This window comes from Pseudophryne corroboree, chromosome 5 (genome assembly GCF_028390025.1).
Source record: "Pseudophryne corroboree isolate aPseCor3 chromosome 5, aPseCor3.hap2, whole genome shotgun sequence".
In the NCBI taxonomy this organism is placed as follows: Eukaryota; Metazoa; Chordata; class Amphibia; order Anura; family Myobatrachidae; genus Pseudophryne; species Pseudophryne corroboree.
In genome coordinates this window covers 232,514,920-232,542,379 of record NC_086448.1, presented here as the reverse complement: position 1 = coordinate 232,542,379, position 27,460 = coordinate 232,514,920, and the positions used below count along the sequence as shown (strand labels likewise).

General features: G+C 49.6%; 1 protein-coding gene across 4 annotated transcripts in view; it reads right to left on the bottom strand.

The window, feature by feature from the left end:
* The window catches only part of PLCL2 (phospholipase C like 2), a 472,193-nt gene extending 445,919 nt beyond the window's left edge, over nucleotides 1-26,274 (bottom strand). For 2 of the 4 annotated variants that reach the window (XM_063922173.1, XM_063922175.1), the window contains exons 1-2: nucleotides 26,171-26,273; nucleotides 24,464-24,951 (exon numbers count right to left, since the gene is read on the bottom strand). In XM_063922173.1, coding sequence (XP_063778243.1) covers nucleotides 24,464-24,757 — 294 coding nt within the window. In that variant the 5' untranslated portion in view covers nucleotides 24,758-24,951; nucleotides 26,171-26,273. Of the gene's footprint in view, nucleotides 1-24,463; nucleotides 24,952-25,172; nucleotides 25,393-26,170 lie in introns of those variants that run through there. The other 2 variants (XM_063922176.1, XM_063922174.1) reach the window with 2 other exon arrangements.
* Between the last annotated feature and the right edge of the window lie 1,186 nt (nucleotides 26,275-27,460).

The following is a 27,460-nucleotide window of genomic DNA, read 5'->3' as shown; positions in this document are numbered from 1 at the left end:
CTTACCCCTCTTTCTCTGGCAAACGTTCGGTTCCCGCAGGGGAACGTCTAAATGTCCAACCGCAAGAAAAGGACACACCTGCCGTCCTTCTAAAGAGGGAGCCCCACAATGACCACTTATGCCTGTGTGACAGCTGGTTGGTAGCGACTTCCCGCCAATCTGGCTTTAAAATAGCCAACTGCAAATCAACAAACCGTAGCTGAAATCCGGGAGGGAGGGCGGGCGGGCATAAAATGAATGGCAAGAGGAAGTCTAGGAAAATGGCCCCCACCTATATACTATCCTAAGACCCTCCTATTAAGCTTGATGCACAACCTTCCAATCCAATAGGAAAAAACCAAAAGGGGAAACTGATCTGCCTAGCAACTGCTTAGTCACTTAACAACCAATCACAAAAAGTGGATCTCTTATATGGCCTCAGGCTTATGCAGCCTTCAGCTTATCTAAGGCGCTCATAACTTTATTGTGATTACATAAACCTTTTCTTTAAGCTAGCTTATCACTAAATTAAACAACACCACACACTGAAATAAAGACACGGACACAGTAGCTGGAGTTAAAGGTCAGACGATGTTTATTAATCGCTGACCAACTCTTTAAACTATAATTGTGATCGAATTAGAATTGATTTTGAATATAGACTTAAATTTAGTTTGGAGGATGGCAAACAGAAAGTCGCTGCCAAACACCAGCACCAGTCACCTAGATGAAACCACCAAACCAAGGAGGGGAGTACACATACCCCGCCTCCTTCCCGCATAACCCGCATTGTGCTGGCCTTACCCCTCTTTCTCTGGCAAACGTTCGGTTCCCGCAGGGGAACGTCTAAATGTCCAACCGCAAGAAAAGGACACACCTGCCGTCCTTCTAAAGAGGGAGCCCCACAATGACCACTTATGCCTGTGTGACAGCTGGTTGGTAGCGACTTCCCGCCACCAAGGTTTACCAAACCGCCACCGCCATCCGCAACAGTAACCAACTAAAAACAACTAAATAGCTCTACCGAAACAGACAAAAAATATCCTCCAGGAAAAACTGCACTCCTTCCAGAGAAAGATGAACCCCATCCTCCTTGTAGAACTGCCTGTTCCTTAGCCCCAGTAGAGGAAGCCTGATCGCCACTCCACCTATGGCCCTAACAAAAAGAGACACTGCCGGATTACCCTTCTTGCGTGCTTTCTCCAGCGCCGAGAAACGCACCGCACCACGCCAATGGAAACGAGGCACCATTTCCGACCAAACAATGCAGACTCCTGGCCAGTGACAACGGATTGCCACCAAATCCGCCTTAACGGACAAAACCAAATCTATCCCTTAACTCGACCTATATCATTCCCACCCAAATGAATGACAATACAACTGGGGCGACCCTGGCGGCGCTCCCGGGAAAAAAGGACCCGCAACAAATCACCCCATAACATGCCTAGAACACCTAACCATCTCACTTGCCTGGATCCAAAAACCTCCGCTGCCCTAAGTGCCATGGGATGCTAAAAAATATAGGAATGACCAACCAGCCATATTTGGTCCCCAAAATTGATGATAGCTGCAAAGAAAATATCCTAACATCAGATTATGAACGTAATACATACAAAAAACACAACGGAACAAAAAGAAACCCAAGTGAAGGAGAAAAATCAAAAAACCTCCCGTGGACCTTGAGAGAACAGCCAATTGAAATTAGGCCCCCTCGGAGGAAAAATTTTAAAAATTCACTTCACACCCTCGATTCCTGAACGGTAAGCGTTCAAAAACCGACGAGTAAACACGTTTTTGGGTTAGCGCAACAGGCGCACTTATAACTTATACCAACGGACATATGACCTATAGGAGGCGGACTTCCAACGGCCCAGCTCCCGAACAGCCGCAGGGGATGAACCTGTAGCCGCTGCATGAGTAGCCGCCCCAATCCGCAAGGAATGGATACCGAAGTCCGCCCCCTGCAAGCCCAATGCCGCCAAACATTTTTTGAACACAGCAGCAAATTGAAATTTCGTCAGAGGGTCAACCTGCGCGTGCACCAGCAACTGGTCGCCCCCTGGAGGCCTCAACCGTACATACTCCTGCGTCAACCGCAGCGGGTAAACACCCGGTTCTTCCTGAGCCTCCAAGGACAACCAGCGACCCCGACCTGCTTGATCTGTCTTGGACCGCACAATCCTACAGAGTAACAGGCCCTCCTGCCAGCGCACATTTTCGTAAAGCCAACCCGACTCCCGAGACGTTTGCTGCATGCCACCAACTCGCTCACCCGAAAAGCCCCGAAAAAGGCCAGGGCATACGCACAACCAAACAACGCGACCTCGAATTCCGAGGACGCAATTTGAGGCAGTACCCGCAGTAAATCCGTTAGAAGCTGCAACGTTACGGGCCTACGTGAATCCGCAGGCGCCGGGCGCAACCTGGCCCAACCTTTCAGCGCTCTGGAAAGGACAAACGACCCCGTGGGGTCCGTCATCCCGTGGAGCCGCGAGTGAAAGGAAATGCCCGCAAGGGCAGATGCCATGGTCGCTTTTGACCTACCGTTTTGGCAATGTTCCCAAACAAAGGTCATCAGGGCGACGGCCGAGGACTCACCTGCTACCCCGTACCTACTCTGAAAGACCGACCAATCCCGCCCGGCTGCATCATACGCTCGGAGAGTGGAAGGAGCCAGCGCACACCTGGCTAAAGCATTTTAAACCGACTCGACCATCTGCCAGACAGAAGGTGGGCACTGTAACCCCTCCGCCGTCGCTCCCGGAACCCACGTCCTGAATTTGTCAAACTGGAACCGAGACAATGCATCCGCAATTCCATTGTCAACCCCAGGCACGTGGCGGGCCCTGAAATTAATATTGCGCTGCAAGCAAACTAACACTAGATGCCGTAGCAGCCTCAGAGCCTGCGGCGAGGAGGAACGCTGATTATTAATCGCATGTACCACCCCCAAGTTGTTGCAATGAAACAAAATGTCCCTATTTGCGAACTGGCCGGCCCATAATTCAAGCGCCACTATGATCGGGAACAATTCCAGCAAAAGGAGGTTTCTTGGTAAACTCACGCGTTACCCACGAGGCCGGCCAAGCCGCAGCGCACCATGCGCCAGCAACAAACGCGCCCTAAACCTCGACTGCCTGAGGCATCCGTCAACAATTGCAGCTGCTTACTGGAACAACAAGGCGCGGGCCACAAAACTTCCCTCTTGAAGGACACCAGGAAAGAGACCCAAATCCGCAAATCATTTCTGATCTCGCGGGAAAGGTACACGGTGTGATTCTGCCGGACCGTCCCCGCCGTGGCCCGCTCAAGTTTGCGACAGAAAATCCTACCCATGGGGATAATCCTGCACGCAAAATTGAGAGAACCCAGCAAGGACTGCACCTGCTTAAGCCGAACTCTGCGTTTGCCTAAACAGTCAGTAATTAAACCCAAAAGCTTACGCACTTTATCCTCGGGCAGGCGACAGCAACCCCCCACCGTGTCAATTTCGATACCTAAATAGCTAAGACAAGTGCAAGGGCCCTCGCATTTGTCTTGCGCGACAGGCACCCCTAGCCTTATGAACAAGGATCTAGCCACCAACAGAATATCCCCACAGATCGAACTGCCCCCCAGGCCCACAAAGAGAAAGTCGTCCAGGTAGTGACCCACCCCGCGTTGACCGGAGGCGGACTGGACGCACCAATGCAAAAATGTGCTAAAACTCTCAAAGTGGGCACAGGAGACCGAACAACCCATGGGGAGCCACCGATCCACGTAAAACTCGCCCCCTATTTTGAAACCCAGAAACCGCAGGGAATCCGGATGCAGTGTAAAAAGCCGGAAAGCCGACTCCACGTCCATATTTGCCAACAAGCCCCCCGGACCACAACCCGCACCAAGCGCAGAGCGTCATCAAAAGACTGATAACGTACCCTGCACATAGCCTGCGGAATAGCGTCGTTAACCGAAAAGCCCGGCGGGTGCGACAAGTGCTGTATCAGGCGGAACTTGCCCGTGACCTTCTTGGGCACCACCCCACCTGGGGAAATGCACAAGGAGGGCAGTGGGGGAAAGGCGTGGGGCCCCAACATGCGCCCCAAGCCGATCTCCCCGACCACCTTCCGCCTAATCTCCTGCGGGAATTCGCGCGCCGCTCTCAAATTCTGGCGCGCCACCACATGCACCGAATCCGAAATGGGCAAACCAAAAACGTGCAGAAAAAACCCGCCAAGAGGAATGACGCTGCCGACCTGTCGGGGTATAAGCTCAGCCAGCGCCGCAACTCGGGAACTCGAATTGGGGAAAAAGGCCTTACTTGCCAATTCCCCTGGTCTCGGCAGGGGCGGAGGGCTTCCCGCTCGCCGCTGAGGTCTAATCTTTGGCCGGGTGACTGGCCCCGCACAACCTGCACGAGTGGCGAAAACGACAATTCACCCCCTTGACGCAATTTCCCTCGTTGTAGGCAAAACACTTCCCTTTCCCTATCGAGCGGGAACCCGGAGCCCCGGCCGCCCCGGGCTTCTTGACCGTGACGTCCGGGGCGGGCTTAACCTGCTGCGTGACCTCCAACCACACCTTGACATCCTTAAAACCCGCGGGCAGGGCGGGGTTGCCATCCTGATTGCGACGGAATTTCTCATCGTAATCCCGCCAAGCATAACCCTTGGATTTCAAGTACATGTCATGTACTAAAAACAACTATTTCACTAAATTGTGATACTCCGCGGGTAGCGATTCCGTGTAGCAAGCAGTAAACCAAAAATCCTCGCAACCACTGGTGAAAATTGCGGCAAACATTTTCCCCAATGCCGCCCGGTTTCTTAGCTGCGTCGAAACCCTGCCGCATCGCATCCTTAAGGGTGAAGATCCCTTTTCTGTGATTCCTTTGCCATGCGCCGCGCGATGAGTCTAGCTAATTTACGCGGGCGCCGCGGAGAGCCTGAATAAACACTGCTAGATGATGAGGAAGAACAACTAGATGAACTGTGTAAAGGAAGGGCATGCTCACCAGTGTCAGAAGAACCCGGAACAGCGTCGTCCATTGCACCCGACTCAGTTGGTGGCCGAACTTCCCCCGTTGCTGCCGCGTCCCTCTGTGACCTTCGTCCCCCACGCGACGTAGCCCCGGAACCGGCCAGCACCTGTGAGGGAGAAACAGAAGGGACAACAGGCGCGGGGGAAACCAGCGCATAAATGGTAATGGGGTGAGCATGCAGGGGAGGAGGCCAAGTACAGCCGCCCCCCGCGGCGGAGGGCCGGCGGGAAGCGGCGGGTGAGGACCCCCAATTGAGGGGTACCCGACGGCGTGGGGGAAGGCAGTCCCGGCCCCCGCAGCGCCCCCCATGGAGTAAGCAGGCCGCCAAGAAGGATGCGGCATGTAACCGCCCGCCCCTGAAAATCCGGACGAAACCGGGGGGAACTGTGGAGGGGCAGGAAGGGGCGGCAAAATTTGCGCCAATTGATTGGCTACAGCTAGGGGCGGCCCGTGATGCGAGCCCGAAAAGGCAGGGAGGGGAACCATAACCCGGGGGGCCGCCGACCGACCACGTGGGCCGGACGCCGGAGCCCGAGCCGTCAAAGTAAGGGTAAAATTGTGGTGTGGACGCCACCGTTAGGCCCATGGAGGGTGCTCAGGCAGCTGCAGGGAACGCCGGCGCAATAGGCCAAGGAAGGACACCGGGGAAAAATTGGTCCCCAGCGAAACCTTGGGCGCGTCCATCGAGTGGGCAGGGCCGGGCAGGTGGTAAGCCGCCACGATGGACGACTGATTCGCCACCAACTGCAGCGCCCCCGGCGGGCCAGGAGGAGGCGCCTGGAGCCCGACGACCGGGGATGATGACACGGGCAGCCGCGCAACGGGCGACCGGGGGCCCAGCCAAAAGGCCCCCGATGCGTGACTCCCAACCGGGAACCCCAGCCATGCAACCGCAGGAGGGGCGGGCGCTGCGGCAGCACCAGCCACGCCCCCTACTCCTGAAACACCCAGTAGCGCCCCCGGCACCCCATTCCCTAACTGGGTACTACAGGCCCCTCCGCAGACAGGGGTACCTGTACCCCACAAACCGTACTGGGGACAGAGGGCACCTCACCCTGCTGCCCCAGACTCATATTCCCCACTGTTGGCCCAGCCCCCCCCCTCGCCCTCCGCAGCCCCGCCGCGGCCGCTCGACACCACGTGGGCGCCCGAGCCGCCGCTCAGAGCCGCTGTCGGGTAAGGCGGAGGAGACCCGGCGCTGCCCAGCGCGCCGGGCGAAGGAACTGTAGATGCCGCTGCAGCAGCCGGGGACGCCGGTGACCGCGGCCCGGCCGAGCCGCTCGCCCCAGCGACACGTGCAGAGCGGCCATTGGCCGTCTGCCTCGCGCTGACAGGGTAGCGGGTAGTCGTGGCCCGACTCTGCCGCGTGCCAGCTGACACCAAAAGGAGTCTCCTAGGGGCCGCACTGCGGGAATGGGAGCGGGAGGTGCCCGCGGCCTCCACGAGGCGGGTGGGGGGAGCGTAGCGGCGCGGGCTCGGCAAACCAGGGGGAGAGGGGGAACCAATAAATACAATATAATAACATGTCACAGGAAGAATCACTGAAAAGAAAAGGGGGGAAGGGGGGGGGGAGGTGCAGAACAGAAAGCTAATATACAAAGGAAAAACAGCAATGAAATTACAGTGCCAATGTACTTAACCTTCCTGGGCCATAAAATGAATGGCAAGAGGAAGTCTAGGAAAATGGCCCCCACCTATATACTATCCTAAGACCCTCCTATTAAGCTTGATGCACAACCTTCCAATCCAATAGGAAAAAACCAAAAGGGGAAACTGATCTGCCTAGCAACTGCTTAGTCACTTAACAACCAATCACAAAAAGTGGATCTCTTATATGGCCTCAGGCTTATGCAGCCTTCAGCTTATCTAAGATAAACAGAGTCAGATTATTTTATGGGCTACACCAGTGTTTTTCAACCGCTGTGCTGCAGCACACTAGTGTGCTGCGTGCGCGGTTGTCAGATGTGCCGCCGCTGCCTGCCGCTCTGCTGCCGATGTCATTGCTATTGGGCTCGGGTAGCTCACTGCTCTCTTCCAGAGCTCACTGCTCTCTTCAGCAGCACGGCCCGTGACCTATGGTGACGCGGTGTGACCCACAGGTCACGACCACTCATCTGTTCACACGCACGCTCTCCTGCCCGCCTACCCGGCCGCTCTTCTGCCCGCCTACTCTGCTCCGTGTTCTCAGTGCTGAGCGAGAAACCTGAGGTTGGGGCCAGTGTATTTTATTTATTTATTTATTTATTTATGTGATTGCTGTGGGGTCTGTTTGTGGAACTATTGGGAGAGGGGGAGGGGGGGCAGCACAATGTTCTCATTACTATGGGGGACAGTGTGTGGTAGAATTACTGGGGTGGGGGCACAATGTGTGACATTACTATGGGGGACAGAGTGTGGTGAAATTACTGGGGCGGGACACAACGTGTAAAATTACTATAGGGGGCCGTGCGCGGTGGAATTACTGGGGGGTACACACAAAGTGTGGCATCACTATGGCGGAAGAAGTGTTGGAATTACTGGGACACACACACACACACACACACACACACACACAATGTGTGACATTACTGTGAGCGACTGTGTGGTGGAATTACCATTACCATGTTTAATTACAGTGGGGGCCAATGTGTCCGTTTTATTACTACGGGAGATATTATATATTAGTTGATTAAAAAAACCTGACAGTGTGCCTTGGCAATTTTAAAATCTCGTTTAGTGTGCCACAAGTTTAATAAGGTTGAAAATCACTGGGCTACACGCTGCTCCTGAAACAGCTATTTAGGTTTGGTTACAGTAGGTCACAAAAAATTTCACTGTGCAGATGTACCAGAGTTCTGGAACTTCCATCTCATGTCATAAGGAAGTGACAAATTAAGTTTCATGATACAGATATAAAGGGGGAGATCAGCTAGCGGAATGGCACATGGTGATCACTAACATCGCTAGTTGTACCTCGCACCCCGTACAGGAAAATGAGATGTTTGAGCTACCATAATATTGTAGGTGGAAATGTGTGGAGCCAAGCATCAAGGTTAGTTAAGTAGCACATCGCTGCTAAATTACTGTACATCACCCCATACAGGTACCTACATGCTTCATTGATGCCACTTCTTCATAACTCCTTAATGGGTGCATTCTGCTGAAAATTGCAGCAGTCTACAAAACTGCTCTAACGTGTGTAGATGATAGATACACTCAAAGCATGTATGACTCAGATAAAGAGTTATTATTATTATTATTATTATTACCAGTTATTTATATAGCGCACACATATTCCACAGCGCTTTACAGAGAAAATTTGGCCATTCACATCGGTCCCTACCCCAGTGGAGCTTACAATCTATATTCCCTACCACACACATTCATACTAGGGTTAATTTTGTTGGGATTCAATTGACCTACCAGTATATTTTTGGATTGTGGGAGGAAATCGGAGTACCCTGAGGAAACCCACGCAAGTACGGGGAGAATATACAAACTCCACACAGGTACAGCCATGGTGAGAATCGAACCCATGACCTCAGTGCTGTGAGGCAGTAATACTAACCATTACACCATCCGTACTGCCCCAATATACATGGCTACATTCACTGCATCTTAAATAGAAATAATCATAGAATGAATATATACTTAATTAGCATAGAATACAGGTCAATGTATCACAGTCCAATGCCTGAATATGAACCCTAAGGGAGCTCCATTCCAGTGAACTAACCGAATCACTGCCGTTGATCTCTATGAGAAAACTGCTGCCCTATCACATAGGGATCTTTACAAAACGTACCTAAAAAAGACCACCTTCTGCTTCCGCAGTCAGGTTCATCCACTATTCTGTACAGACATCTGGAAGCACAGGCTTTCCATTTCCACATGGATGCACTGAAGTACATGTCATGACACAGTCCTCTAACTTCAGCTCTATTCCATGTGACTGTCACTGTGTGGCATATTTTACTGCGGTCCCTGTGGACACCATTAGTGGGATCTGCAGACCAATAGCTGGTGATGTTTTTGCACATGGTCTTGCAATTAATTTTAGTACTTCCTGATAAACTCTATGGCAAGTCTTTTTATAGAGCCCTTTGGGATATACTTTTTGAAATATATGTCCCAAATTAATCACACAATGGTGTTAGCTAAACTACAGCAGTTGGTTACAATTTTAACAATTAAAGGGGTCTATTTAATTAAAAAAAATATATGGCTTTTCTCCAGAATTTCAGAAGAGAAATCCCTACTTCAGGTTTTTTTCTCTATTTAGTTATAAGTACAGTGCAGAGAACTCACTAATTTCTCTGCCTACTCATTTCTCCTGTCACATTCCTACAGCCCCCATTGTACAGAATTGAGGCTATGCAGGAACGGTATTTATGAAGATAAGAGAAGCACAGCTTCTGTTGTTCAGAAACATAACCCCATCTCTAGATGGCGCTATGTGCCTTCTTACCTATAGAAAGGGAGATGCATTCTCTTCCTGCTTTCCTCCACTGCCCCAGCCGGCTCCGTCGCTTCTGCTTACCCCCTCTTCCGGATGCAGCCCTTGGACGGCTTAGCAGTTCAGTGTTGGCCTGACGCCACAGACGCAGATTGGTCCATGTGCACAGCCCGTTACCACATTTAAATATGGAGCGAAAAAGCAAATCATATTTTTTGTTCCGCTTTGTTTGTTTATTAAATAGACAATTTAACCACCATACTCGTTTATTACTTGAAAGGGAAGAAGCACTAATCAATACAGGTTAACCGCTTCATGAGGGTACCATTTTTTTTTTTTTTTACTTTTAAATGGACAAACTAGTTTGGACTTCATTAGGAGACAACAAGACACGCATTCCACAATCTGCACAGTGTGTTTCCTCCTTTATGTTATGACAGGTTGTTGGCACTCTGCTCCATAAACCTGACTCCAAACCTCATTTAGCTTAGACAAGTTTCATTATTTTTAGTTTACTGTGGCTGTGTTGCATTTCTGTGGTACACGGTAATACTCTATCTTTAATATTGCAAATGTGAAACATTGTCCTGCCAAAACGGAGCAGATCTACAGATACATATAGGGCCAAACATTATACTGTATTTTGAATGTCCACTGCATAACAGAGTTCAATGTGATTAACCACTGTACTTCTTATACAGTCATGTTCTACAGAGACTATCATCCAATGCAGGAAATGGCAAATGACTACAGTAATGATAGTTGGCCAAGATGTGGTACTGTCTTATACCAAACATTACATTGGGGCCGATTCCGAGTTGAAGGCAAAGAAAAAATGAGCAAGTAGTAACTTTTGCACCTTGGTAAAACCATGCTGCACTGCAGGTGGGGCAGATATAAAATGTACATAGAGATGTTTATGTGAGAGGGGCATGTCCAAACAGAAATCTTAACTGCAGTGTACAGCTGTCCAGCATGTGTGGGCTACATGCAGAAGCAGCCAGTATTTAACTTGCATGTAAAAATAAATATTTGTACCCCTTACATCGCAACATGGTTTGTTCCTGATACAAAGGTAATGCAAAATGGTGAGATGTACTAAAGTGAAAATGCGTACAAAAATCCCAAAATGGCAATTTGGCCACATATACCAAGCGCTAGAATACAATGCATTCCGGCGCTTGGACCCGGTGGGTCACGCCATCTTATGTGGCGTATGGGCTTCTCTCTGCAATTCCCTCTAAGGGGATCCAATTGGATCCCTCCCAAGCCCCTCCGGTGGCATTTGCATCATAAATCCGGAAGTCCTTCTATCACAAAGGACAGCTCTTATCGGGAGAGCTTTGCGATCTGAATTGCATTTCTAGGTACATTCTATACCGGCGTTATCTACGCTGGCATGTATCAAATAATAGGGTACAATAGCTAAGAAGGTTTAGCAAACTGTATTTTATTTTCTATGTGTAAGCAAACATTATACATGTTCATTCTTATATGCTTGCAACATAATAAAGTCAAAACATGTAAAAGGCATGATAAAACATATAAAATATCTCTCTCTCTCTCTATATATATATATATATATATATATATATAATGCTGAACACTGTCATATTTGACATGATATGTGTCACGAACCTCGGGCAGCGGCGACCGCGCTTGTCCCTGCGGGTGGCCTGGTCTGCCCGGCGCCTCTCTTCCCCTGTCAGTCTCCGGCTTCAGCGGCGGGTCGGCGCTGCTCTCCGGCGGCTTCCCGGAAGCAAGGGCGCCGCCATCACAAGCAAGGGCAAGGAGGCGGAGCAGGTCTGACGTCACCTGCCTGCTCCGCCAATCAGGCTAGGGCGGGGAATTTAAAATCAGATACCAGGCAGAGATCCGATGCCTGAGTATCTTCGTTTCTCCTGTGGAAGCTATGATCCAGAGCTCCCTCGTCCCTGCAAGCATCCTGTGCTTCCAAGCATCCTGTCCCTGCAAGCATCCTGTGCTTCCAAGCATCCTGTCCCTGCAAGCATCCTGTGCTTCCAAGCATCCTGTCCCTGCAAGCATCCTGTGCTTCCAAGCATCCTGTCCCTGCAAGCATCCTGTGCTTCCAAGCATCCTGTGCCTACAAGCAACCTGTGCTTCCAAGCATCCTGTGCCTACAAGCAACCTGTGCTTCCAAGCATCCTGTGCCTACAAGCACCTCCGTGCCTCCAGTTACCTCCGTGTCTCCAAGCACCTCGTGCCTCCAAGCACCTCCGTGCCTCCAAGCACCTCCGTGCCTCCAAGCACCTCGTGCCTCCAAGCACCTCGTGCCTCCAAGCACCTCCGCGCCTCAAGCACCTCCGTGCCTCCAGTTACCTCCGTGCCTCCAGTTACCTCCGTGCCTCCAGTTACCTCCGTGCCTCCAAGCACCTCCGTGCCTCCAAGCACCTCGTGCCTCCAAGCACCCCGTGCCTCCAAGCACCTCCGCGCCTCAAAGCACCTCCGTGCCTCCAGTTACCTCCGTGTCTCCAAGCACCTCGTGCCTCCAAGCACCTCGTCCCTCCAAACACCTCGGTGTCTCCAAACACCTCCGTGCCTCCAAGCACCTCCGTGCCTCCAAACACCTCCGTGCCTCCAAGGGTCTCCCAGCACTCCCTGTACTCCCAGTACCTCAGTGCCTTCAATACCACAGTGTCTCCAATATCTCAGTACCCCAGCCTTCATTATTTCTACAAGTCTTGTCTTACAGGAGACCTACAAGAATTCCTCTGGGCCTCCCGCCTGCCGTCTTAGTTCTGCATGAGGAAGACCTACATCCGGCCATCTCTACTACGACCCAGTGGCGGTTCCTCTTCCCGGTCATCGGAAGAAGCCCCGAGTCCACAACACTCCCAAACCAGGTCAGTGATAGTATACTCAGGCCTCATGGACTCGGGGGATCGGAACACGGACTCTAGTGCCATCCAGAACCTGGCTTCTCGAGTGCAAAGTCAGGAAGCAGCACAAGGTCAGGTGATGCAGTACCTCCAGCAGTTGTCCGGGCGTCTGGATCAGATTCAGGCGTCTCTGGCCTCAGTAATTCCGGCTCCTGTTCCAGCAGTCGCACCAGTTGCCGTTGCCAGCAATGTTCAACCATCGGCCGGTGTCACTCCACGCCTTCAGTTGCCTACTCCGTCCCGCTATAATGGGAATCCCAAAAATTGTCGTGGTTTCTTGAACCAGTGCGAGGTACATTTCGAGCTACTTGCACACAACTTTCCTACAGACCGGTCCAAGGTAGCATATATTATTTCTCTGTTGGAAGGTTCTGCTTTGGATTGGGTGTCTCCATTATGGGAACGATCTGATCCCATGGTTTCCAACTACACCAACTTCATCTCGTCCTTTCGAAGGATTTTCGACGAGCCCGGCAGAATGACCACTGCTTCTTCCGATTTGCTCCGTGTTCGGCAGGGCGCCCGTTCCGTGGGCCAGTACGTGGTTCATTTCCAGACCATTGCTTCCGAACTACGCTGGAATAATGATGCCCTGAGAGCTGCCTTCTGGAACGGTCTTTCCGACCGGCTGAAAGACGAGCTGGTTACTAGAGATCTGCCGGATCCATTAGAAGATTTGATTTCCCTTTGCGTCAAGGTGGATCTTCGGATGCAGGAGCGTGGAAGAGAACGTAACCGTTCGGATCGTTCCAGGTTCCGGAATCCTACTCCTAGGCCGGTGGCCTCACCTAGCTCAGATGAGCCCATGCAAATTAACCGCTCCCGACTGTCTCCGGAAGAACGACAGCGTCGTCGTGAGGGTAAACTCTGCCTTTACTGTGGAGCCGCAGATCATTTTCTTAAATCTTGTAAAGTCCGTCCGGGAAACGGGCAGACCTAGCTTGTTCCGGAGGAGTCAAGCTGGGAGTTACGACAAAAGCTTCTCCAACTTCGGACTGCTTGCTTCCAGTAACTCTAGTCTCCAATTCAGTCTCCAGGTCTTGTGAAGCCCTATTGGATTCCGGAGCTGCAGGGAACTTCGTTTCTTCCTTCTGTGCCCAAAGTTTGGGTTTAAAGTTACGGCCTATCGAGCGGCCAATTTCACTGACGGCTATCAACGGGACTAGAATTTCCAAAGGTCTCATAATGTGGCGCACGGGGCCAGTTAAGCTGCGGGTCGGGGCTCTACATCAGGAAGATTTGGAACTCTTGGTAATCCCAGAAATGCCCCATGATCTGGTTCTTGGAATGCCTTGGCTGAAAAGTCATAACCCCCACATCGATTGGAAGTCGTCACAAATTCTGTCCTGGAGTTCCTTTTGTCACACTAATTGTCTTACTCCTGTTTGTCCGCTCCGTGTTACCTCCAAAACGGATGAAGAGCACATTCCGGAGGCATATCAAGGGTACAAGGACGTATTTTCGGAACAAGCTGCTGACCTGTTACCACCTCACAGGCCTTGGGACTGCCCTATTGACCTTGTCCCAGGGAAGACGCCACCTCGTGGTCGCACATATCCTCTGTCTCTTCCCGAGACTCAAGCCATGTCGGAGTATATTAAGTCCAATATGCTCAAGGGATTCATTCGCCCCTCTTCCTCCCCTGCTGGTGCAGGCTTCTTTTTCGTGAAGAAAAAGGACGGGGGGTTGAGACCATGCATCGACTACCGCGGCCTAAACGACATTACTATTAAGAATAAATACCCCTTGCCACTAATCACAGAGTTATTTGATAGGGTTCGTGGTGCCCGCATTTTTTCAAAACTCGACTTGAGAGGAGCTTATAATCTTATACGCATCCGAGAGGGGGATGAATGGAAGACTGCCTTTAATACCCGAGATGGGCATTACGAATACTTGGTGATGCCGTTTGGTCTTAGTAATGCTCCCGCGGTTTTCCAGGGATTCGTCAACGAAATCTTTCGTGATATGCTGTATCAGAGCGTTGTGGTATATCTGGACGACATACTGATTTTTTCCAAGAATCTTGTCGAACACAGGACTCAAGTCAAAGAGGTGCTACACCGTTTACAAGAGAATCATCTCTACGCCAAGCTTTCCAAATGTACCTTTGAAGTAACATCTATTCCGTTCCTCGGTTATGTCATCTCGGGGACGGAGCTTCGCATGGATCCGGAAAAGTTGTCGGCCATTCGTGATTGGACTCAGCCTCTTTCCCTGAAAGCAATACAAAGGTTCCTGGGCTTTGCGAACTACTACAGGAAATTCATTAAAGGTTTCTCCACCATTGTTGCACCCATTACTGCCCTGACGAGAAAGGGTTCTAATCCTAGTTTGTGGCCTCCGGAAGCCATTGTAGCTTTTTCTCGCTTAAAGTTAGCTTTCACGACGGCTCCAGTTCTCCAACAACCAAATTTCGAGGAACCCTTCTTCTTAGAAGTTGATGCATCTTCAGTCGGGGTGGGGGCTGTCCTCTCCCAGCATTCCTCTGATAAGAAATTACATCCGTGTGGCTTCCACTCTCGTAAATTCTCTCCAGCCGAACGAAATTACTCTATTGGAGACCAGGAACTCTTGGCAATCAAATCTGCCTTGGAAGAATGGAGATATCTTCTAGAAGGGGCTAAACATGTGTTTACCATCTACACGGATCACAAGAATTTACTGTACATCAAATCCGCACAATGTTTGAATCCTCGCCAGGCGAGATGGGCACTTTTCTTTTCCCGATTCTCGTTCATTATCAAGTACCGTGCCGGGACTCTCAATATTAAAGCAGATGCGCTTTCCCGTTCACAGGTTCCCACAGACGAGGATGAACCTCCGGAGCGGGGTTTAATTCTGAATCCAGTTTCTGTCTCTGCTGCTTTAACTACTCCAGCTCCTCCTCCTGGAAGAATGTCCGTACCAGCTAGATTCCGCCCAGGAATACTACGGTGGGTCCATAACTCCAAGTTTTCCGGTCATCCCGGCGCTCAGAAGATGTACAAGTTTCTGCAAAGGTCTTACTGGTGGAACACCATGAGGAAGGATGTACAAGATTGCGTTAATTCATGTCCCCAATGTACACAACATAAATCTCCTCGTCTGCCTCCTGCAGGGTTACTTCGTCCTCTGCCTATCCCTGTGAGACCCTGGACTCACATTTCCATGGACTTCATCACTGACTTGCCCTGTTCCAAGGGTTGCAACACCGTTTGGGTTATCGTTGACCGTTTTTCGAAGATGGCACACTTTGTGCCCTTGACTGGTCTTCCGACAGCACCGAAACTGGCTCTATTGTTTATCCGAGAACATTTTCGTTTGCATGGGTTGCCACAAGAGATTGTTTCTGACCGTGGAGTACAGTTCACCGCCAGGTTTTGGAAAGCCCTTTGTTCAACTCTACACATTAAACTTAAGTTTTCGTCGGCTTATCATCCCCAAACAAATGGACAAACGGAACGAGTCAATCAAGATCTAGAGACTTTTCTTCGGTTGTATCTCTCTCCTTCACAGGACAACTGGGTGGAGTTGTTGCCTTGGGCGGAGTTTGCCCATAACCATTTGTTTCATTCTTCCACTGGGGAATCACCATTTTTCGTCAACTACGGGTTCCATCCCCGTGTTCCGGAATTTCCAAGCCTTCCGATAATAGAGGTTCCTGCTGTAGCGTCCACTCTACGACACTTTGGACAAATTTGGAGAAAGGTTCATGCTAATCTTAAGCAGGTTTCTGTTCGGTACAAGTTCTTTGCAGATAAGAAACGGCAAGCCGCACCTCAATATAAAGTTGGGGACAGGGTATGGCTGTCCACACGGAATCTCCGGTTGAAGGTGCCCACCATGAAATTCGCTCCAAGGTTCATCGGTCCTTACCCTGTGCTACAAGTCTTAAATCCTGTGGTCTGTAAACTGGGTTTGCCTGCCCATCTTCGCATACCTAACGCCTTCCATGTTTCTCTACTCCGTCCCCTCATACTGAATCGATTCCACTCAGCACTCCCAAGGCCAACGTCCGTAGTGGCAGAAGCTGGAGCGGAGTTTGAAATCAAAGCTATTCTGGACTCTCGTTATCTTCATAAAAAATTACAGTACTTGGTGGACTGGAAGGGTTATGGACCTGAGGAGAGAAGTTGGATTGGGGCTACTGAAGTAACGGCTCCTCGTCTGATTCGGATCTTCCACTCCAGACATCCGACTAAGCCCGGGAAGTGTCCAGGGGCCACTCCTGGAGGAGGGGGTACTGTCACGAACCTCGGGCAGCGGCGACCGCGCTTGTCCCTGCGGGTGGCCTGGTCTGCCCGGCGCCTCTCTTCCCCTGTCAGTCTCCGGCTTCAGCGGCGGGTCGGCGCTGCTCTCCGGCGGCTTCCCGGAAGCAAGGGCGCCGCCATCACAAGCAAGGGCAAGGAGGCGGAGCAGGTCTGACGTCACCTGCCTGCTCCGCCAATCAGGCTAGGGCGGGGAATTTAAAATCAGATACCAGGCAGAGATCCGATGCCTGAGTATCTTCGTTTCTCCTGTGGAAGCTATGATCCAGAGCTCCCTCGTCCCTGCAAGCATCCTGTGCTTCCAAGCATCCTGTCCCTGCAAGCATCCTGTGCTTCCAAGCATCCTGTCCCTGCAAGCATCCTGTGCTTCCAAGCATCCTGTCCCTGCAAGCATCCTGTGCTTCCAAGCATCCTGTCCCTGCAAGCATCCTGTGCTTCCAAGCATCCTGTGCCTACAAGCAACCTGTGCTTCCAAGCATCCTGTGCCTACAAGCAACCTGTGCTTCCAAGCATCCTGTGCCTACAAGCACCTCCGTGCCTCCAGTTACCTCCGTGTCTCCAAGCACCTCGTGCCTCCAAGCACCTCCGTGCCTCCAAGCACCTCCGTGCCTCCAAGCACCTCGTGCCTCCAAGCACCTCGTGCCTCCAAGCACCTCCGCGCCTCAAGCACCTCCGTGCCTCCAGTTACCTCCGTGCCTCCAGTTACCTCCGTGCCTCCAGTTACCTCCGTGCCTCCAAGCACCTCCGTGCCTCCAAGCACCTCGTGCCTCCAAGCACCCCGTGCCTCCAAGCACCTCCGCGCCTCAAAGCACCTCCGTGCCTCCAGTTACCTCCGTGTCTCCAAGCACCTCGTGCCTCCAAGCACCTCGTCCCTCCAAACACCTCGGTGTCTCCAAACACCTCCGTGCCTCCAAGCACCTCCGTGCCTCCAAACACCTCCGTGCCTCCAAGGGTCTCCCAGCACTCCCTGTACTCCCAGTACCTCAGTGCCTTCAATACCACAGTGTCTCCAATATCTCAGTACCCCAGCCTTCATTATTTCTACAAGTCTTGTCTTACAGGAGACCTACAAGAATTCCTCTGGGCCTCCCGCCTGCCGTCTTAGTTCTGCATGAGGAAGACCTACATCCGGCCATCTCTACTACGACCCAGTGGCGGTTCCTCTTCCCGGTCATCGGAAGAAGCCCCGAGTCCACAACACTCCCAAACCAGGTCAGTGATAATATGCAAGTTTGTAAATGATGTACTATAACACTTAAATTTAGTCTATTAAAACGATAACACTAATATTGCATATGTATCCAATCGGTGATGGCATAACAGGCAAAGGGAGACATGTACTAAGCAGTGATAAAAGGGGAGAAGTGAGCCAGTGGAGAAGTGGCCTATGGCAACCAATCAGCTGCTCTATATATGTTTATAGTATGCAAATTATAAATGTTACGTCAATGCTGATTGGTTGCCATGGGCCACTTCTCTACTGGCTCACTTGTCCACTTTTATCACCACTTAGTACATGTCCCCCAAAGTTCCAGAATGTGATAATATTCGACTTCTGCTTGTCCCACTCTTTTAATGCAATGACCTGCCCAATTGATGTCTAAAATGGCTTTATGTCCATTGAATTGATTTAGCTCAGATTACTACAGTCAAAAAATAAGTGGGTAATGCAGAAACATATCAGGTTAGCAAAGTAAGAACTCGTACAGTAAAGTGCTGCTCTTAGGACAGGAACCCAATGAGGGTGCATTCGTGTGCTGTAATGCCAGTGAAAATGTGCTTGACATGTGTTTGTGACCAGCATGTGGAGTTCGCTGTAGGCTTTGACTATTTGTTTACCCAAGGATAAAACAAGATGCTTTCCAAAAAGAGTCCAGTACCACAACACTAGCAGACACTATGGGGTATATGCAATTCCGGGCGAATTGCGGCAATTTTTCGCCGTTTTTTAATTCGACACAATTCGACCGTCGAATTCCGGCTGGTGGGTGCCGGAATTCGACATATTCAATAAAAAACGGATTCGACAGTCCCGCTGTCGAAAAACGGGCCAATTGACGGATTTTGATTCGATTTTTAAAAAAACCTGTAAAAAACCCGGAGAAAAATTGCGTGGGGTCCCCCCTCCTAAGCATAACCAGCCTCAGGCTCTTTGAGCCGGTCCTGGTTGCCAAAATACGGGGGGAAAAATGACAGGGGATCCCCCGTATTTTAACAACCAGCACCGGGCTCTGTGCCGGGTCCCAAAAATACGGGGGACAAAAAGAGTAGGGGTCCCCCGTATTTTTTGTACCAGCACCGGGCTCCACTAGCTGGACAGATAATGCCACAGCCGGGGGACACATTTATACCGCTCCCTGCGGCCGTGGCATTAAATACCCAACTAGTCAGCCCTGGCCGGGGTACCCTGGAGGAGTGGGGACCCCTTCAATCAAGGGGTGTCCCCCCCCCCCAGCCACCCAAGGGCCAGGGGTGAAGCCCGAGGCTGTCCCCCCCATCCAAGGGCTGCGGATGGGGGGCTGATAGCCATGTGTAAAAATGAAAGAATATTGTTTTTTTGCAGAAGAACTACAAGTCCCAGCAAGCCTCCCCCGCAAGCTGGTACTTGGAGAACCACAAGTACCAGCATGCGGGGGGGGGGGGGTAATGGGCCTGCTGGTACCTATAGTTCTTCTGCAAAAAAAAACCAAATGAAAACAGGACACGCACACCGTTAAAATACAACTTTATTTCACACATGCCTACACATACATACTTACCTATGTTGACACGCCGACTGCCACGTCTCCAATGTCGACGAATCCGGGGTACCTGAAAATAAACTTAATACTCACCTAAATCCAGTGTCCAGTGATATTTGTAATCCACGTACTTGGCAAAACAAAAAAACGCATTTACCCGATCCACACGGACTGAAAAGGGTCCCATGTTTACACATGGGACGCCTTTCCCCGAATGCAGAGACCCCCCGTGACTGCTGTCACAGAAAGTCCCTTCAGCCAATCAGGGAGCGCCACGTCGTGGCACTCTCCTGATTGGCAGTATGCGCGTCGGAGCGGTCAGACGCGCATCGCACAGCCCCCTCCATTATCTTTAATGGTGGGAACTTTGCGGTCAGCGGTGAGGTCACCCGCGGTCAGCGGCTGACCGCGGGTAGCCCCACCGCTGACCGCAAAGTTCCCACCATTGAAACTAATGGAGGTGCTGTGCGATGCGCCGTCTGCCAGCTCAGACGCGCATAGGGAATCAGGAGAGTACCAGGACGTGGCGCTACCTGATTGCCTGAAGGGACCTTCTGTGACAGGAGTCACAGGGGGTCTCAGCATTCGGGGAAAGGGGTCCCATGTGTAAACATGGGACCCCTTTCAGTCTGTGTGGATCGGGTAAATGCGTTTTTTTATTTTGCCAAGTACGTGGATTACAAATATCAGTGGACACTGGATTTAGGTGATTATAATTTTATTTTCAGGTACACCCCGTGGATTCTACTTGGACAAGTGGACCGAACGTCGTGTCAACATAGGTAAGTATGTGTGTGTGTCGACATGTATGTAATAAAGTTGTACTTTCAAGGTGTGCGTGTCCTGTTTTTATTTGGGTATTTGTTTTTGCAGTAGAACTACAGGTACCAGCGGGCCCGTTTTCACCCCGCATGCTGGTACTTGTGGTTCTCCAAGTACCAGTTTGCGGGGGAGGCTTGCTGGGACTTGTAGTTCTGCTGCAAAAAAACAATATTCTTTCATTTCACAAAAGGCTATCAGCCTCCCATCCGCAGCCCATGGATGGGGGGGGAGGGGACAGCCTCGGGCTTCACCCCTGGCCCTTGGGCGGCTGGAGGGGGGGGACCCCTTGATTGAAGGAGTCCCCACTCCTCCAGGGTACCCCGGCCAGGGGTGACTAGTTGGGGTTTTAATGGCACGGCCGCAGGGACCGATATCAAAGTGTCCCCCGGCTGTGGCATTATATCCCCAGCTAGTGGAGCCCGGTGCTGGTTCTAAAAATACGGGGGATCCCCTGTCATTTTTTCCCCCGTATTTTTACAACCAGGACCGGCTCAAAGAGTCCGAGGCTGGTTATGCTTAGGAGGGGGGACCCCACGCATTTTTTTTTTCTGATTTTTAACCCATTCCATAAAAAAAAAAATATATATATATTTTAAAAAATATATATAAAATACTTGTGCCTCCTAAATAGACAAAATAAGTACCTAATCCCTTCTAATATAAATAGATATGCTATTACCAATAAAAAAAACATGTTTTTAAAAAATGTTATTAGATTCCGCCAGCAAAGTGAGGCGGATTGAAAATGACGAATTTACTGTCTAAAAGCACTGTTGTCGAATTTACAATCTTCAATTGAATATACTTTTGTCGAAATGCCGCATTTGTACCATTGCAGAAATGTCGAATTTGTCAAATGTCGAATTTCAAAAAGTCGAATTTGGAAAGTCCGTTTTTTTGACGGAAAGTACTGAATTGCATTGTCGATTTTTTTTTTTGCCGAAAATGTCCAGTTTTTCGACATTTTCGGGAATTCGACCGCAATTGCATATACCCCTAGGAGTTTCATACCCATCTACATGCACTGTTCCAGTACCAAAATGAATGGCAGCGGTTAGTCATAATAACAATTCCTTGGTAGATATTACACAGTACCTACATTCACACACTAATGACTATTCCACTAACGCTGCATTTAGCTCTTTAATTCAGAAGTCAAATAGGGGAAGTGTAGGTTTCTACACAAGCTTACAAGAAGTGCCAACAAAGCATTTTCCTCTCTATGTATATATACTTATGACAAATGGTTAGCATAAACAGAATACGGGTAGACAAAGCACTGATAAGTTCCTTCCTCCTTTCTTCATGTGTACAAATAGCCTGTAGTGAAAAACAGATGTAGGGAAAGGCTGGCAGGGAGCAGGAGAGATGGTATACGTATGATAGTGCGAGCTTCAAGTTACCAGGGGTAATGAAAGTGGACGTGTAGATTGTGATCTCTTCCTAATCACTGCTTATGTCCGAATCATTTATCATTAACTTTTGATGGTTTTTGTATTTTTTATTTATGCAAGATGCCCACTACAAATTTCAGTCATATAATGAGTACTGTGCAACAGGAAAAAGACCCCCACACAACGGTCTTACACAGAGACAGATATAATCACAAGTTGCTGCTTTTTCAACTGCAACCTTGCACTCTTCTTTAGTGCGGATTGCGTGTCTTTACGCTCTGGGCATCCTTTTTATGGCATGCGGCAGACTTGCGTCTGACTCCAACTAGAGTGCCGGGGCTGGGCTGGAATGGGAGCGCAGTCACTGTAAGCGGGTGAGCAGACACAGCAGAAGTACAGCGAGAGCGTCTGGCCTTGTTGTTGCAAGCTGCATCCAAAATGGCCCATAAAAGACACAAATGTAGACGGCTTGAGGGGTCCTGCTTGCAGATGCTTCAACGCAGGTAGTGTACAGTACACTGCACACTGATGATGATGAAGGCAGTCTGATTGGTTGCAAAACATATTTAAAAAAACAGAAACCCTGCACACATGTTTTTAAGTGTTGTCATGTAGAAAAACTATACCTGCATCCAGTTTGCGAAGCATTTCAGATGCTCCAAGTCACTTAGGTACTTATTATCTACACTATACAGTCATTAAATGTAATAGGTCTGCGCTGTGCTCTGTAATTTTTAGCAGTCACAGTGAAGTCACATCTCCAGTCATAGACTAACCACATCTGACACAGGTACGCCACTTTTTAAAAAGTTGCAAAGGGTGAGTTACTTTATGTCGAACAATGGGGGTAATTCAGAGTAGATTGCAGCAGCAAATTTGTTAGCTGTTGGGCAAAACTATGTGCACTGCAGATGGGGCAGATATAACATGAGAGTTAGATTTGGGTGGGTTATATTGTTTCTGTGCAGGGTAAATACTGGCTGCTTTATTTCTACACTCCAATTTAGATTTCAGTTTGAACACACCCCACCCAAATCTAACTCTCTCTGCACATGTTATATCTGCCCCCCCTTTAGTGCACATGGTTTTGCCCAACTACTAACAAATTTGCTGCTGAGATCAACTCTGAATTAGGCCCAATCTTTGTCTACAGTAAAGCTGGGTACACACTGAGTGATAGGTTGTCCGATCGACATATCACTCACATCGGGTAGTGTGTATACCGATATGCAGGTGCCCGTGCTCGCTAGCAACGTCGTCAGGTTTGATGCGCTGCACATCAAACCTGACAACAGTGCTAGCGCCCTGTAGTATGCTAATGACCGAACATGATCGTTTCATCCTTCATTAACATAATTCCAGTGTTTGCGGGCAATCTGTGCTGACGGGCATTCGTTCTGATGTCGGAACGAATGTCCGTTGCTCATGTGTGTACCTACTGTAGCTTAAGCCTCTCCATTCTCAAATGTATTTACTTCATGCAGTTACTCTGTTCATGGCAATGTAGAGGAACTGCAGCTATGGAAACATTCAGAAATGTCCACTTCAGTGCTAACAGTACTTTTCTATTTATTCCCAGAATAGTTTGACAGTTACTAGTCATTGTGAAACAAAGGTTAAAAAAAGGACCTTAAGCATACAGTCTTGTAGACACAAGCCTCAATTCTTAGTTCCTCTCCTGAGAAAACAGCAAAATTACAGCTCGCACCCATTCCAATATACTAAAAACAGCTTATTCACACTGAACAATGTCCACATACACAGAAGGAATGGACAGGAAAGAAATGAGCCAACATCACATGGCCACATTTCCACTGGTAGAATAAGAACTGCTTGTTGGAAGCATGCATCCAGCTCAACCATAGAGACCAACAACTGCGATGACATTATCAGATAAAGGATGGCTGAAGCAGACAGGTTACCACCATGAGTAAGCTCACCTATTGTGGTTTTTCGATAATATACATCCCAGTTACAAATCATTAGGCATTTCTCCCGAAACTGCTAATAAGCAGTAAGTGTCCCTATGTTATCTAGAAATTCTGACTGGAGCTTTTATAATGGTGTAATAAAGAAAATGAATGATTCCTGTGATGTGCGCACATAACCTATACATAATTAAAATAGCTATTTTGTGAGCAGGGCCAATACTCATGAGTATGCACCCTGTCAGCAGTGACATAGCACTAGAGGTGGCATACACACAGAGGCTGGGGGCACACGGTGGCACAAATGTCATGCAAGCTCAGCACTGCATATTTACTTCTTTTTTGGGGGAACCACAGAAGTGCAGCGCTCACTAGATACAAGAGGCTTTCTAAACACTGCAATGGCATCACTGCACGCCTCTCCTACCAGAGTAGAGAACTAGAAAGTGGCCAGTGCCTACTAACGAGACCATGCTGATGCTTCTACATATCCAAGCAGCGCCAGATTAGATTTTTCAGCGTCGCTCAGAAGCATTTACCCTAAGCCACAGTGATGTCACAGATTACCAGGGACTTGATATGCTGAATTTTTAGGAATATTATTGGCTAAGCCCACAAAATGTCTACAAACGCATTGGGACATATCCATTTGGCTGCAAGGTTTTCCCATGTGAAACATTATTGTGTACATTATTGGCCATATAAACCACAATACAAAGGCAACTGAACAGGTCATCTAGACACAAAACTATACACATCTATGCAAGTGGTCAGTATTAAAAATCTCTGGCTAAAGATTAGGCACACAATGGGTACAGATCAATGACCGATAAGATATGCAACAAAACTGGATTATATTGTCATTAATAACGTCATTCTATGTCTAGATGCAGTTTCATTACACTGAGCGAAAGTCTACTACAGCATGCTTATTAGAAACTGCTATGACGGATGTGTGAGATACAGCAAAAGATATGACAGCAGGTCTTCTCACCTTGATAATACTGCTCCTGCGAGGCAATCCTTGCTTGTCCCCTTTGTCAATTCCAGGGCTCTCAGGTTGAACAGATCCACTATCATCTTTGGTATCCACAGGAGCACAGTCTCCATTCGATACACCGCTGTTAGTAGTAGTCTCAATTCTGCACTTTCCTCCATTACTCTCTGCACTTCCTCTATCACCATTGCTAGTGGTTAAAGTCAATTTGCTAACTGCAGAATCCACTGGCAAGGGCACACTACCAGTGCCCTCACCAGCACCATCTCCTCCCCCACCTGTTTCTGCCATGAGGCTGTCAGCAGCAGAGCCTTTCCTGGTATGACCACTTCTTTCCTCTCCTCTGCAAGATCAGCTCACACCAATGCGATCATAGAAAGCCCACAGCCCAGTGCCTTATGCCGGTACCTGAGTCACCAGCTGTGATGCCAACGAACAGTTGTACAAAAAATAAATAAAAATTTCCGATCCTCAGCATTAGTTACCTAAAATAATTAAAAACATACAGTTAATTATGAGAACAACAACATAATCAGACATGCTTAAACAATCATTTTTATTTATGTGCAAGATCAATGCCTAACACATTACATAAATGAATGGTTAAAACACTGCACATACCAAACATTGCACAAACCAAAACATGCAAATGTAATGAAAACAAAAGCCTGCAATACTGAATATCTTGTATGTAATAGTCACATGCCTGTCCTGTTCAGCTGAATGCATTGCATAATGGCATAGGTAATGTCTTGAAGAATGGTGTGTGCTCCTTCACACGGATCTGACAAATAGACACATCATGGCATGGGAGGCAGTGTGAGAATGTGCGTGCAATCTCACATCCTCAGTGTGCCCCAGCTGTCACACACACACATGCACACTAAGCTCTCCTGAGGAGGAGGAGGAGGAGGAGAAGGAGAAGAAGAAAACCCCAGAGCTCATCCTCTGTACTATGCAAGACACACACACAGCACAAAGCCTTTATCACACAAGTACACAGCACATCCAGGCGTCTACCCTTCTATTGCTAGCCAGGTCACTTTGCTGTAGCAGTCCATAATGTGACAGCTGTGGCTTTGTGTGCTACTGCCATGCTGTGTGGTGCCCTGAGATATGTGCTACTGCCATGCTGCCTGCCGGGGTGTGTGGTGCCCTGAGATGTGTACTACTGCCTGCCAGGGTGTGTAGTGCCCTAAGATGTGTGATAGTGCCATGCTGCCTGCCAGCATGTGTAGTGCCCTAAGATGTGTGATAGTGCCATGCTGCATGGGAGTGCAGTGTCCTGAGATGTGTGCTACTGCCATACTGCCAAGGGGTGCAGTGCCCTGAGATGTGTGCACAACATATGCTGCAAGCAACTGCAGACAGGTCGCTTTCTGTCATCAGAGCCCAGGTTATTATACCACACAGCAGCAGCAGCGGAACATGTGTGATCTAGACATTGTGCATTCACACACCATGGATGCATATAGACAGATACACACTACAGTAGCTATGATTGGGCTTGCATGCACACATCTGCATATGTGAGTGTAGGGTGTGTGCATGTGTATGGACAGTCAGCATGCACACACAAGTGGAGCTGCACGTCTCTATGCATGTAGCAGCTCGCTGATGAGGATACATATGACTTGCATGTGATGCTGTGTGCAATGCACAGCGCTCGCACCCCCCTGTAGCGCCCGGCTGCATTCAACTTACCCTGATTCCCGGACTCCCCGGCCGGAGCGGCAGCCGCTAGCACCGGCACCCTCAGCTGGCTCTGCACTGCCGGGGTGACACCACAACACCCGCGGGGGGTGGGGCTTCCCCTGTCAATCAATCTGTAAGCTCGCGGTTTATTGGCCACCAAACTAACCCGTGAGCTGCCTTCCCTCAGTAGTGGCCCCTCCCACCTGTCAGTGCTCTAACACGCCCACCTGCGGCCGCAGACTTGATATACCGACCGGGCGGGTGGGAGCGCAGGGCGGCGGGCTGCCTGCATCTACCGCCTAGGGGAGACAGAGTGTCCGACAGCCGCACACCGTCCCCCAGGCATCAGCATCACACACCCAGCCTCATCATCCCTATTGTGCTCCCCCATAGTGCTGCTGCTGAGGCGCTATCACAGCTCCACTCACTGACACCAGACAGAAATGATGTGACACGAGGTTGTCCCCATTGTGAGCTGGTGACACACTCACCTCAGTGACAGCCGTTCACACCACACCAGTGACTAAGTAACTTCATGCTATCAGGAAAGAAAAATAAACCAGAGAATAGTAGAACGCTGGAAGTTTTTGTTATACATACAGTATGATTCACTATGGCACTGTGGCTGATATGGAGGAGTAAGATAGCAGTCAGTGGCAAACGCAGGATTTCTTGGAGGGGGGTTTCCAAATGCAACTGCAAATATCCCACTCTGCGGAACATGGAATACAGTATAGATGTTCTATAGTATAGGCTGTATCTAATGGGCCCTACACACTTTGCGATCCGCCGCTGAGCTGCCTGCCGGCAGATACGGCCGATGGGCGACCCGGCGGCAGTGACGGGGGGGGGGAGTGAAGAAACTTCACTCCCCCCGTCACCTGGCTCCATAGCAGTGCAGGCAAATATGGACGAGATTATCCATATTGGTCTGCATGCACAAGCGACGGGGCACCAGCGATGAACGAGCACGGGGCCGCGCATCGTTCATCGCTGGTGCCTCCACACTGAAAGATATGAACGGTATCTCGTTCATTAATGAACGAGATTGTTCATATCTTTCAGTATTATCGCCCAGTGTGTAGGGCCCAAAACATATTTAAATAATATAAATAAGATAAGTAAGTGGTCAGGAAAAGGTTAAACATACTATAATAAATAAATGCACAAACATTATAGAACCAGTACTGAACTTTCTAAGCACACATTCTCCCACCTCATGGTAAGGCTCCTGTCTCTTCTTTCTGGTAGCTACTCTTTGGTCCAGTGAACTCAATGAGGGCTCAGAACCACACAGAC